This window comes from Melanerpes formicivorus, unplaced genomic scaffold, assembly GCF_026170545.1.
Source record: "Melanerpes formicivorus ecotype bairdi unplaced genomic scaffold, bMelFor1.0.p_v2 SCAF_6, whole genome shotgun sequence".
NCBI lineage: Eukaryota > Metazoa > Chordata > Aves > Piciformes > Picidae > Melanerpes > Melanerpes formicivorus.
Genome location: NW_027142358.1, coordinates 29,378,322 through 29,391,576, shown reverse-complemented (window position 1 = coordinate 29,391,576; position 13,255 = coordinate 29,378,322). Strand labels below are relative to the sequence as shown.

General features: G+C 51.6%; 1 protein-coding gene across 1 annotated transcript in view; it reads right to left on the bottom strand.

Moving 5' to 3' along the window:
* The window catches only part of PPP2R2D (protein phosphatase 2 regulatory subunit Bdelta), a 32,411-nt gene extending 23,076 nt beyond the window's left edge, over window positions 1-9,335 (bottom strand). The window contains exons 1-2 of the mRNA XM_068140233.1: window positions 9,194-9,335; window positions 8,748-8,840 (exon numbers count right to left, since the gene is read on the bottom strand). Of these exons, the coding sequence (XP_067996334.1) occupies window positions 8,748-8,840; window positions 9,194-9,200 (100 nt within the window). The 5' untranslated portion in view covers window positions 9,201-9,335. The remainder of the gene's footprint in view (window positions 1-8,747; window positions 8,841-9,193) is intronic.
* Window positions 9,336-13,255: the final 3,920 nt, after the last annotated feature.

Here is a 13,255-nt window from a genome sequence, read left to right as displayed (position 1 = left end):
AAAAGTGTGCATCTCAAAGACAAGTAGTGCAACTCCCTCATTTGTTTGCATTTGCATTTTGTTTGACAGCAGCACAACGTGATTTAATGCTGGAAACCACAGACTGCATCAGGTTGGAAGGGTCCCTCAAAGGTCACCTTGGCCAAAGCCCTTGCAGCCAGGAGGTACATCTCCAACTAGAGCAGGCTGCCCAGGGCCACATCAAGTCTCATCTTGAATGTCTCCAGGGATGGGGACATTCCTCCCTGGGCAACCTGTTCCAGTGTCTCACCACTCTCATTGTAAAGAGCTTCCTCCTAATGGCCAACCTAAATCTCCTCTGCTCCAGTTTCAAACCACTGCCCCTCATCCTACCACTAGAACCCCTTCTAAACAGACCATCCCATACTTAGGCCACACCTTGAGTCCTGTGTCCAGGTCTGGGCCCCTCAGTTTAGGAAAGATGTTGACTTGCTGGAAGGTGTCCAGAGAAGGGCAACAAAGCTGGGAGGGGTTTGGAGCACAGCCCTGTGAGGAGAGGCTGAGGGAGCTGGGGTTGCTTAGCCTGAAGAGGAGATTCGGGGGAGACCTTATTGCTGTCTACAACTCCCTGAAGGAAGGTTGTAGCCAGGTGAGGGTTGGTCTCTTCTCCCAGGCAACCAGCACCAGAACAAGAGGACACAGTCTCAGGCTGCACCAGGGGAGGTTTAGGCTGGAGGTTAGGCAGAAGTTCTACAGAGAGAGAGTGATTGCCCATTGGAATGTGCTGCCCAGGGAGGTGGTGGAGTCACCATCATTGGAGGTGTTTAGGAGGAGACTTGATGGGGTGCTTGGTGTCATGGTTTAGTTGATTAGGTGGTGTTGGATGATAGGTTGGACTTGATGACCTCGAAGGTCTCTTCCAACCTGGTCTATTCTATTCTGTCCCCAGTCTTCCTGTAAGTCCCCTTCAGATAACTGAAATGCTGCTCTAATGTCTTCCTGGAGTCTTCTCCAGGCTGAAAAAAAATGAATTCTCTCAGTCTGTCCCCATGGGAGAGGTGCTCCAGCCCCCTGATCATCTCAGTGGCTTCCTCTGGACCTCCTCCAGCAGCTCCTTCAAAGTATGTTAATATTCCTTTGAATTATGTCCAAAAACCCCAAATGTCCTCACTGAGTTTGGACTGCAGGCAGAGGTCTGGGTGTATTAGCCCAAAGAAAGGGCAGAGCAGCAGCAGCAGGAGGAGCAGTGAGGCTGAAGTTCAGTGAGGCAGAACCTTACCTTCATGCTTGATGCCAACGCCTGCTGTGCCTTTTCTTAGGAGCAGCGACAAATGATGGAAGCTATTTATAATGTAGATGACACAACCTGGTATTCTGGGTGCAAAGCTGTTGCCTCAGAGCTATTTTTTAACCTCTGGAATAGTAATTCCAAGGAGCTCTCTCCTACTGGAGTCTATTTAATGAAGGCATGTTATTCTGTTAGGTTTAATTGTCATGCTTGCCATTGTACTTTTATCAGTAGCTAATAAAAGGCTTAACACAATGGGTAAATAAAACTCTTCCTCCCAGTTGCAGCTTTCACACTTTCCTCTCCTTTTTCTAATTTAAATGAGATAGATTTTGTCATTTTTGGTGAAGTTCTTCCCTCAGATGTTAAAATAACTATTGGCATGGTAATGAGAGTGTGGGAACCTCATCAAAGCCCTCCTGGGTCAGGATGTTGACAACCTGCTGTGGTCACGGCCCAGGGGTGTGCAGAGACATGAAGAGCAGCAGCTTATTACTTAGTCCCTGGCAGATGTAAAGCCCTGTTCCAAGCCCTGCACTGCCACTGCTCCATGGTTTACATCCCTCTGCAAGAGACAGTCACAGTTTTGCCAGGGTGACCACTGGGCAGGCAGCAGCACTCCTGCAGATGCACATGGTAATCTAAACATCACACAGGATCCCAGTGAGGTGGGGCTAGAAGGGACCTCTGGAAATCCTCCAGTCCAAACCCCCTGCTAAAGCAGGGCACCAACATTCAGCTTGCCCAGGATCACAGTGGCCAGGTGGGACTGAAATGTCTCCAGAGAAGGAGACTCCACAACTTCTCTGGCAGCCTACTCCAGGGCTCCAGCACCCTCACAAGTTTCTCCTCCTCTTCAGATGAAACCTCCTGGGTTCCAATTTGTGCCTCTTGCCCCTTGTCCTGTTCACTGGGCACCACTGACAAGAGTCTGGCTTTACCCTCCTGTCCCCTCAGGTCCTTCAGGTCTCACTGAGCATCAAGTAGATGGTCTCTCAGGCTGCTCTTCTCCAGGCTCAGCAGCCCCAGGTCTCTCAGCTTTTCTGCCTCACAGAGATGCTCCAGGACTCTCAGCATCTTTGGAGCCACTACTGGACTCGCTCCTGTAGCTCGCTGTCTCTCTAGAACTGGGGAGCCCAGAACTGGACCCAGGACTCCAGCTGTGGTGTCACAAGTGCAAAGCAGAGGGAGAGGAGAACCTCCCTTGACCTGCTGGTCACACTTTTCTTCATGCATCCCAGGAAAGCACTGGCCTTCTTGGCCATGAGAGCACACTGCAGGCTCATGAGGAACAACTCCACCAGCACTCATCCAGCTACAACCAGCCCTTGCTCTTCCTTTTTTAGCCCAGTGGCTGCTTAGTATTTTAAAAGCTTTTTCCTCACCTTAAATACTGTGACCACTTTTACGAGGCCTGCAGCAGCTATCCACTTGTAAATCCAGGTTTCCTCACCACAAGGAGTCACAGTCTGATGATTGAGAGGGAGAGAAACTTCCCAAAGGTCACTACTGCTGCACTTCTCACACCCAGCACTTCACCTGAACTCTCTCCAGAGTTACACATAAGTTAACCTACAGGCAGTGATATCTACTTCCCAGGGAGAGAACACCCTGGGGTTTTGCTGTCTTGATAAAACACTCCCAACAGTGGAGATGTGGTGAACCATCAAAGCACCAAGACACACTGCTACATATCACCACAAACCACAGAGGGAGCAGCACCATGCCTTGGGGAGGGCAAAGAGTGGGCATCTGAAGTCCTGTTTTGGCAAAACCTTGGTTTTCAAAGGGAGAATCCAACAAACCCCCTCCAGCTTAAAAGGCAAACTTCTGCCCCATTCCAGCAGTCCCTGACAACTTCATGGCTAACCAGTTATTGATGCTGAAAGGAAAAATGCATATGGCTTCAGAATGGACTCATTATTCCCACATTTTCTAGTTCTTAGAGAAAAAGGACAACCTTAAGGCTAGTGACCAATTCTGTCATTTCTTCCACACAATTTTAGCCACATACCCCACAGCTGAACCTCTCTTGGAGTACCTCCCTTGAAAAGGCTGCAGTCATGGCAGAGTTTGTATAGAGTCATAGCACCACAGACTGGTTTGGGCCAGAAGGGACCTTCCAGGGTTGTCCAGTCCAACCTCCCTGCAGTCAGCAGAGACATCTGCAACTAGAGCAGGCTGCTCACAGCCCCAAACAACCTGACCTGCAATGGTTCCAGGGATGGGGCATCTCCTGTCTCTGACCTGCAATGGTTCCAGGGATGGGGCATCTCCTGTCTCTGACCTGCAATGGTTCCAGGGATGGGGCATCTCCTGTCTCTGACCTGCAATGGTTCCAGGGATGGGGCATCTCCTGTCTCTGACCTGCAATGGTTCCAGGGATGGGGCATGTCCCGTCTCTGACCTGCACTGGTTCCAGGGATGGGGCATCTCCCACCTCTCTGGGCAACTCGAGACGCTCTCACCACCCTCAGTGTCAAACATTTCTCCCTTCTCTCCAGTCTGAATCATCACCCCTTGTCCTGTCACAACAGGCCCTGCTCAGAAGTCTGTCCCCAGCTTTCTGGTTGGGCCCTTTAAGCACTGCCAAGGCCACCAGAAGGTCTCCCTGGAGCCTTCTCTTCTCCAGGCTGAACAAGCCCAACTCTCTCAAGCTGCACCAGGGGAGGTTTAGGCTGGATGTTAGGAAGAAGGTCCTCACAGAGATTGGCCTTTGGAATGTGCTGCCCAGGGAGGTGGTGGAGTCACCATCACTGGAGGTGTTTAGGAAGAGACTGGATGGGGTGCTTGGTGCCATGGTTTAGTTGATTAGGTGGTGTTGGATGATAGGTTGGACTTGATGATCTCAAAGGTCTCTTCGAACCTGGTTAATTCTGTTCTATTCTTAGCCTGCAGGGCCCCACAGCAAGGGGCTTCCAGCCCTCCCACCATTGCTGTGGGCTTGTTCCTTTAAAAGCAGTAAGACCAGGCCTGTTAAACTCCTGAGCACCACATGACAACAGTTTAAAAACACTGATTTGCAGAGAGGATCTCACAGCAAGAGTGTTTTCTAGCCACTTGTGTTTGGCCATAAGAACAATCACAGCATTATTTAAGGCAGGCTTAGGTTGGATGTTAGGAACAGTTTCTTTTCCTGCAAGAGTGGTCAGGCATTGGAACAAGCTGCCCAGGGAGGTGGTGGAGGCACCATCCCTGGAAGTGTTTAAGAAACATAGCCATGGCACTCAGGGACATGATGTAAAGGCCATGGTGCTGTTGGGTAGAGGGCTGGACTCTACCTCAGAGATCTGTTCCAACCAAAACGATTCCAGGATTGTGGTCCAACATGTTTTTCTTGGATCCTGGTTTTCTCCTCTACTCAGATTCTGCATTTTGACAAACTTCTGATGGAATTACTTAGCACTGTGAGCAGCTTTAAAAGGGGAAGCAGAGAGGTTGCTGAAGTGATGATAACAAGGTATCTGCTAGTTTATCCCTGCTGCCAGCACCAATTAACGCTTGGAGGACTTAAAAAATTCCAGTATTTGCTTTGATCTTTTGGCAGAGAGACAAAATTGCTCAACAAGTAGAAAATCCAGCACAACAAGACAAGCATCCTGAAAGTCAAGGACAGCTTTGGAAGAAGAGAAGCTTTGCTCCTGGGAAACAGAATGCTAAAATGGTTTGAGCTGGAAGGGACCTTAAAGATCACCTAGCTCAAAATCCCCTGCCAGGGGCAGGGACACCTTCCACTAGACCAGGCTGCTCAAGGCCTCATCCAGCCTGAACTTAAACACCTCTAGGGAGGGAGCATGCACAGCTTCCCTGGGCAACCTGTTCCAGCCTTGCAGAGGTTCATCCTCAATTATCAGGGGCTTCCAAGGAGCTTGTGTCTACCACATCCAGGACTGATGTGTGAGGCAAGGGTTCTCCATCCAGCTGCTTTACAAAAGCTTCTAATTACATCACTTAAAGCAGGTGAAGAGTGATAAAGCTCCACAAGGAAAGTGGAACATGCCTCTTTTAGTGGAATCACCACACTCCTACAGCTTCTTCTACCTGAAACAGGAAGATATCTCCAAGTCTGGATTCAGAAAGTTACTTTCTACCAAAAAAGGTAATCCAAGAACAAGAAGTCTCAGGCACTCAGGATGGATTGTGTAGTCACACAGTTTGACACTAAGAACAAAATGACAACCTTTCCCCCCCCCCTTTTTTTGGTAATGAAGCCTGCTGCTATCCTCAGTACCAAATCTTTCACAGAATCCCAGCAAGGTGGAGGTTGGAAGGGCCCTCTGGAGATCATCCACTCCAATCTCCCCAACAAAGCAGGGGCACACGCTGCAGCTTGCCCAGCATCACAATGGCCAGGTGGGTCTGGAAGCTCTCCAGAGAAGGAGACTCTACTCCCTCTGGGCAGTCTGCTCCAGGGCTCCAGCAACCTCACACCAAGCAAGTTTCTCCTTCTGTTCAGATGGAATCTCCTGGGTTCCAATTTGGGCACGCTGTCCCCTGTACTGTCACAGGGCACCACTGACAAGAGTCTGGCTTCACCCTCTTGCCCCCCACAGGTCCTTTAGCTCTTGCTGAGCACTGATCAGATCCCCTCTCAGGCTGCTCTTCTGCAGGCTCAACACCCCCAGGTCTCTCAGCCTTTCCTCCTCCCAGAGATGCTCCAGGCCCCTCAGGATCTTTGGAGCTTCCAACCGTCCCTCTCCAGGAGGTCTTTGTTTCCCTAAATATTTCACTCCCTGATTTATCCTCCCCTGCTCCTCCTGGAATCCAATTAAACTTTCCTGCTTTACAAAATAACCTATTCCAGTAACTGGAATAGTCTCCTGATCTTTCAATGGCCAGACTGGCCCTATGAACACTGCTCCTCTATTGATTCAAACAGAGCATTGTCCAGATCTCAAACATTACTCACTGCAGAAAGTGACTACACAGAGGAGACAAAAGAGGAAACAAAGCCATTTTCTGTATTAATGACCCAGTTAGAAAAAATCCTGGGAACAGGGCTGGCAGTAGCAATCACCACAGTGGTGTATCAGAGCCACGGTAATGTTTTTATTTAAGCAAGCCCCATGAATATATAAATGTGTTTTGCAATTGCACTTCAAACAGCAGTGACTCGGTGGCTGGCTGTCAGGGTTCATAATTTCAGCTGCTGAATGAATTGTCTGCAAGAATATTTAGCCAAGCTCTGCCTTTAAAGCACTGGACAACAGCTTTATGTTGTCAGATTCAGTGTGCCTCTACAGAACTTCATTTTCACAACAGAGCACCAAAACACAATTAGAGAAATACCAACTCCTCCCCGTGACAAAGATGAGCCTGAAGTTCACAGTGGCTCCGTGCAGCATTGGCCATGTTGAGGCAACAGCTACCCATCAAACAGGTTTAGAGGAGAGGTTTGGTAGGAGGTGGTTTAAAGGAATAGCAGAATGTTTCCCTAACTGGGCTCCAAAACCTAGCAAAGCATTGAAGGCCAGGCTGGATGAGGCTTTGAGCAACCTGGGCTAGTGAAAGGTGGCCCTGCCCATGGCACGGGGGAGTGAAGGAGATGATCCCTCCCAGTCCAAACCATTCTATGGTTCTGTGACTCTGTATTGCTGACTCCAACTCAGGAAGTTATTAGCAAATAAATTCTTTTCTTGATTTAATTGCAGGCTCAGGGGAAGAAAACGAGGGAAAGCCCACAAACCAAAAATAAAGACACAAAACCTGCAATTAGTTCTCATACCCCAGCAGGAAACTGGGACTCTTAACAGCAATTCTACAGAGCCAGGTGCTGATGATTACTTCTATTTATTGCCCTATGAAGAAAATTAAATTCCTCCTAGGTAGAAAGCACCACACACAATCTGAAGCACCCCCTCCACCAGAAGCTGTGCTAGTAAGGCACATCCAGGGAAAAAAATCAGTGTGTTTTCATCACTGTTTTCCCTTAGCTCTCCCAGTTACTCCAAATGGACAGCTTGCTCCTAACTGAAGAGCTCTGCCTTGGTGTCTCAGCAGTAACACAAGTTCCTCCTCAAACAGCCTTGTCACTTAAATAATTAACTGGGTTTGGGACATATCAATGCTTCAAAAACTCACAAGCTTCCCAGCTCTACACAAATTCCTGCTGCTCAGCAATTGATGTGGAGGTGAAGTGCTTGTGGAGGTCTGGGGAGGGGGTTTCTGGTAATACAGAGAACTTCTTTTTAGTCCAAAGCTTAACATAAAGACTCAAAAAGCCAATGAAACACATTTTCCTGAGAATTCTGGCAACTTCAGAGCAGCAAAAGCTACCAAAATATATTTAGGGCTCAAAAAAAAGAAGGAAACAACTGAGGCTGAGCACTGGTTTCTGGAAGCTGTTCTCAAGTTTGTCCTGCCCCTAGCCATTCTTTTCAGGCAAATGCCAAACAAGTGGCATGAAAATGAAAACACTGTCAGCAGAACTTCCCTGCAGCAGACACCAAGAGAAAATATTTACTGCATCCAGTGAAAAAAAAAAAAACCCAAACCAAACCCAACAATAAACCCAAACCACACTCTACAAGTTATTTCACTTAATAAATAAAGACTTTTTCAGTGAAGGCAGCAAAAACCTTCCCAAGTGAACAGCACGGAATTGTTTCCACACCCAAGACTTCAAACCCTCTTTTCTAAACAATATTGCCAGCCTGAACAATGTGAATACAGAAAATAGGGGGGGGGGGGGGGGGGGGGAACCAAACCACAAACCCAACAAACTCTTCTCCCCACCCCCACCCTCCCAAACTTCACATTGTTTCTACATGCTACAGAAAAACCTCTTTTTCCCCACTTAGACCATCCCTGATTTTCCTACTCATTGCAAACCATGCTGTGCTTGGGAAGCTCCAGAGAAGGGGAAAAGCGTGCCCATTCTCCCCTCCTTGCACAGCCCTATTTATAGCTTCCAAATGTTAACAAGCAGGAATAAAATCTCTCCACAGCTGCAGGAAGCCCCTTTTAAACTCCACTTTTCAAATCAAGGCCGAACGACAGACCTGCACGCTTTCCCTGCTGCTCTCTTTGCCTCACACTCAAACCTGACAAGCCTGACAGACTCCGTTGGTGGATTTTTCTCTTCCCCCCCCCCTCCCCCTCCTGTTTTATCACTGTCATTACCTTTTCTCCCCTAGTGATGAGAACTAAAGAAGAGGAGGAAGCCACCGTGTCTTGTCTATTATGCTGCCCCTGAAAGCAAAAAGCACCTGGGCCTGGAAGCAGAGGCGCTAGCTTAGTCATTGCCACACACACCCCAGCCTCCCAGCCTCGGGCACGGACTGGAGAGATCTTGCAGCTCTGCCGTTCCCAGCCTCGGCTCCTTCATCGCGGGCGTGACACAGATGTTGAGAGACGGGAGAGAAAAAAACCACCAAACCCGCGGGTGTTGGTGGCCGCGGCTCCGGCAGAGCGAGAGCCAAGAGACGGGAAACCACCGGCGCCCGCGGGAGCCTGGAGTATGGCAGAGGCTGCTCGACCGCCGTGGCCCTCCCCTTACCTTCCGCCACGTCCTCGTCGATAGCTCCCTTCACCTGCGAGAAGCACCACTGGAAGTCGTTGCTGCCGCCGCCGCCTCCACCTCCTGCCACCCCTGCGGAGCGAGCAGCAGGCGGTGAGCGGAGGGACACCTCGCAGAGCCCCCGGCCGCGGCCCAGCCCCTTCCCCGCCGGGGCCCGCTCCGCCGCCGCACAGCCCGGGCCAGGCCCCGGCCAGGCCCCACCGCCCCGGCCCCACGCCCCGGCGCTGCCCAGCGCCCCGCGGGGCAGTCCCGCTCCCCGCTGACCCTTCGCCCGGTGCCAAACGGGGCGCTGCCTTCCGCCTCCCCCCTCGGCTCGGCGCGGCCCGGCCTTGCCGCGCCGGCTCCCGCGACACGCTCCCGCTCCCCGGCCAGCACAGCGAAGCCGGAGCCGGAGCCGCGGCAGCCCGCGGGCAGCGCTGCCTCACCTGCCATGTCGCACGGTAGCGGTGGGGCGGGGGGCCGCGGGGGCGGAAGGCGCCGGCCGGGAGCGGGTCTCAGCAGCTGCCGCCGCACGGAGCTGCCGCCGCGGGAGGTTTCGGGGTTTCAAAATGGCGCCCATTGCCGGTCGGCCTGATCCGGTGACGTCATCGCTCCGGCTCCCCTCAGCCAGGGGGCGGTGGGGCCGTGCCGAGCGGTGTCGTGCCGTGCCGTGCCGTGCCGAGCCGAGCGGAGCCGCGGCCCCTGGGCCAGGGGCGATCCTGGCGGTGGGGAGGGCTCGGTGCTCGGAGGGGAGGCGGAGGAGCCTCTGCGCCCGCGGCGGGCGGCTGGGGAGGGAGCAGGAGACTCCAAACTCGCTGTTCCTAATGCACCTCTACACTAAGAGCCGGGAGCGCCATGGCGGCTGCGAGCCTGGCTGGGGACGGCGGTGGAAATAACCCGATCGAATCGCAGGATATAACCGGCTGGAAGAGACGCTCTAGCTCATCCCGTCCAAAGCGTGTCCCGAAGGGCCAGGTCCCCACGTGTGCTGGGTACCCCCAGGGAGGGTGGCTCCACCACTGCCCTGGGCAGCCCATTCCAATGTTTGATAACTCTTTCAGTGAAGAAATATTTCCTAACATCCAGCCTGCACCTCCCCTGGTGCAACCATTTCCTCTAGTCCTGTTGCTTGCCATCGAGCAGAGGCTGGCCCCCTCCTCACTCCAACCTCCCTTCAGGTGGTTGTAGAGATTGAGGTCTCCCCTCAGCCTCCTCAGGAGTGAGCAACCCCAGCTCCCTCCGACGCTCCTCCTCGGCCATGTGCCCCAGGCCCTTCACGAGTCTCCTTGCCCTCCTCTGAACACACTCCACCACCTCAATGTCCTTGTAGTGAGGCGCCCAGAACCGAACGCAGCACTCGCGGTGTGGCCTCACCAGTGCTGAGTACAGGGGGATGTGATCACCTCCCTGTCCCTGCTGGCCACAGTGCTTCTGATACAACTGAGGCTGCCGCTGGCTTGCTTGGCCACCTGAGCACACTGTTGACTCAGCTGACAATGAAACACCCGCAGATCCTTCTCCAAGTTGCAGCTTTCCAACCGTGCATCCCCGGGTCTGTAGCCTACCGTGGGGCTCTTGTCACCCAATTAGCCTTGACCCATTGGTCTAACCTGTCCAGATCCCACTGTAAAGCTTCCCTATCCTCTAGCAAATCAACACAGCCACCCACCCAGCTTGGTGGTGTCTGCAACCCTACTGAGGATGCACTCAATCCCCTCATCCAGATCGTTGCTAGAGATACTGAGGATAATGGGCTCAGTACCGAACCCTGGGGGACACCACGCGTGGCTGGGCACCTGCCAGATTTAGCACAGCTGACAACTGGCCTGCCAGCCATTTTTGTACCCAGCGCAGAGTGCACTTAGCCAAGCCTTGTGCCATGAGTTGCTGAAGGAGAATGCTGTGGGAGAGAGTGTCAACGGATTTGCTAAAGTCCAGACAGATAATGTTCATGGCCCTTCCCTCATCTACTAGGTGAGTCACCTTGTTGTAGAAGGGGATCAGATTAGACAGGACCTGCCTTTCCTAAACCCTTGCTGATTGCGCCTGATTGCCTGGCTGTCTTGTAAGTGCTGTGTGATGGACTCAGGATGCCCTGCTCCATAACCTTTCCTGGCACTGAGGTCAGACTGGCAGGCCTGTAGTTCCATGGATCATCCTTCCAGCCCCTCCTATAGATGGGTGTTACATTAGTTTGGTGATTACTTGTGCCAGCCCCTTATGCACCTCTGGGTGGATCCTCTGTGGTTCCATAAACTTGTGCATATCTAAATGGCACTGCAGGGCGATCATCTTTCCACCTGGACTGTGGGGGCTGCTTTCTGCTCCCCAGGCGCTGTCTTTGAGTTCCAGGGGTTGAACCCTCAAGGATCAATTGGTATCACTGCCAAATACTGAGGCAAAATAGTCATTCAGCAGCTCAGCCTTTTCCTTGTCTTTGGCCACCGGGTCCCCTCCTGCATCCAACAGTGGGTGGACATTATCCCTAGCTATTCTTTTACTGTTATAAAACCACTTGTAATGACTTTTAATCTTTAATGACACTGGCCAGATTGAGTTCTAGCTGAACTTTGGCCTAATTTTCTCCCTACATATCCTTGCACTCTTCCTGAGTTGCCTGCCCCTTCTTCCATAGCCAGTAGACTTTCCTATTCACAGGATCACAGGATGTTAGGGTTTGGAAGGGACCTCCAGATCGCACAGGAATGCATCCAGATGGGTCTTGAAAGTCTCCAGAGAAAGAGATTCCACAACCTCTGTAGAGCGATTGTTCCAGTGCTCCATGACCCTCACAGTGAAAAAGTTTCTCATGTTGAGGTGGAACCTCCTGTGCTATAGTTTATATCCATTACCCCTTGTCCTGTCACAAGGTGCAACAGAGAAGAGCCTGTCCCCTCCCTCTTGACACCCAGCCCTCAGATATTTTTTCCCAAGCTCTCTGCTTAGCCAGGCTGGTCTCTACCTACAGGTTCATTTTCTGGTGCAGGGGACAGCTTGTTCCTCTGCCTTGAAGATTTCCCTCTTGAGGTAGCTTCTTACTTAATGTTTTTTATCCCCCACCCCCAATACCTAATTGTGAGGATTCCTGGATGCTTCTGGCTTGCTGGCCCTTTGAGCGGCAGAGCTGGGGCAGTGTGAGGGGACATTGGAAGGAGAGGGGCTGGGCCTGGCCTTCTAAGGGGACTGGGGAAGGCCCCAGAGGACTGAGGGGACTTCATGGAAGATGAGGGCTGGGCTAGGAGCCATTTAGGGAGCAAAAATGTACCTTGTTGAGGTAGGCAGCCAGTGGGGTCTGTCCCCTTGGCTGGGTGCTAGGAGCCCAGGTGGGGACAGAGCTGTGATGGTGCAAGGAAACACAGCTGGTGTCTTCTACATACACTATCATTGTGTGCACCTGGCTCCAGAGAGCCTTTAAGATTCAGTGTTTAGTGCTGCAAGGATGAATGTTCCTGACTTGCAAGCGGGGAGTGTTGCTAATCCTGTCTTTAGCTTTGGCCTCATCTGCTAATTTTGTTTGTGCCTCCTAAATCAGCACGCTTAGAGGTGTGAAGATGCTGGTGAGGTACTTTTTAGGGTGTCACATAGTGACAGGACTAGGGGGAATGGAACAAAACTAGAAGTGTGTAGATTGAGATTGGATGTTAGGAAGAAGTTGTTCCCCATGAGGGTGGTGAGAGACTGGCACAGGTTGCCCAGGGAAGTGGTGGAAGCCTCATCCCTGGAGGGCTGGATGTGGCTCTGAGCAACCTGATCTGGTGTGAGGTGTCCCTGCCCATGGCAGGGGGGTTGGAACTGGATGATCCTTGATGTCCCTGCCAACCCTGCCAATTCTATGGTTCTAAAATGCACTTTCTCCTCTTAATGCCAAAGAACAGAATTATTATCTATTTTAAATTTCTTTTGTAGAATGGGCCTTGTGCTTTGAGATCTAAGCTCAGCAGGAAGCAAATGCTGGCTTCATTTTGCAACGGCACTGAAAGGGGAGGTTTTTATGTCACGCTTTGCTTGAGGCTACTCAAGTCTTGATGACAGCTCTCGGTCATTAATCAGGTCTATGGCCTGAGCTTCGAGGAATGGTTTCTTTTTATAGTTTCAACTTCTCATGTAGAAGCTAAATAAACAAATCAGCTGAAATGGAGTTTTCTGACCAGCTTTTTGCCTGTGTCATAAGTTGCCTTGGTGGTGAGCTGGGAGTGTAGTGGCAACGTTTTATACATAGATACAACTGTGGAAAGTGGATGGTGTGGGGTTTGTTGCAGGGGGTTGGGTCTCTTGTGGAGAAGGACAACAAGGCTGGTGAGAGGCCTTGAGCACAAGCCCTATGAGGAGAGGCTGAGGGAGCTGGGATTGTTTAGCCTGGAGAAGAGGAGGCTCAGGGGTGACCTCATTGCCCTCTACAACTACCTGAAAGGTGGTTGTAGGCAGGAAGGGGGTGGTTGTAGGCAGGAAGGGGTTGGTCTCTTCTCCCAGGCAACCAGCACCAGAACAAGAGGACACAGTCTCAGGCT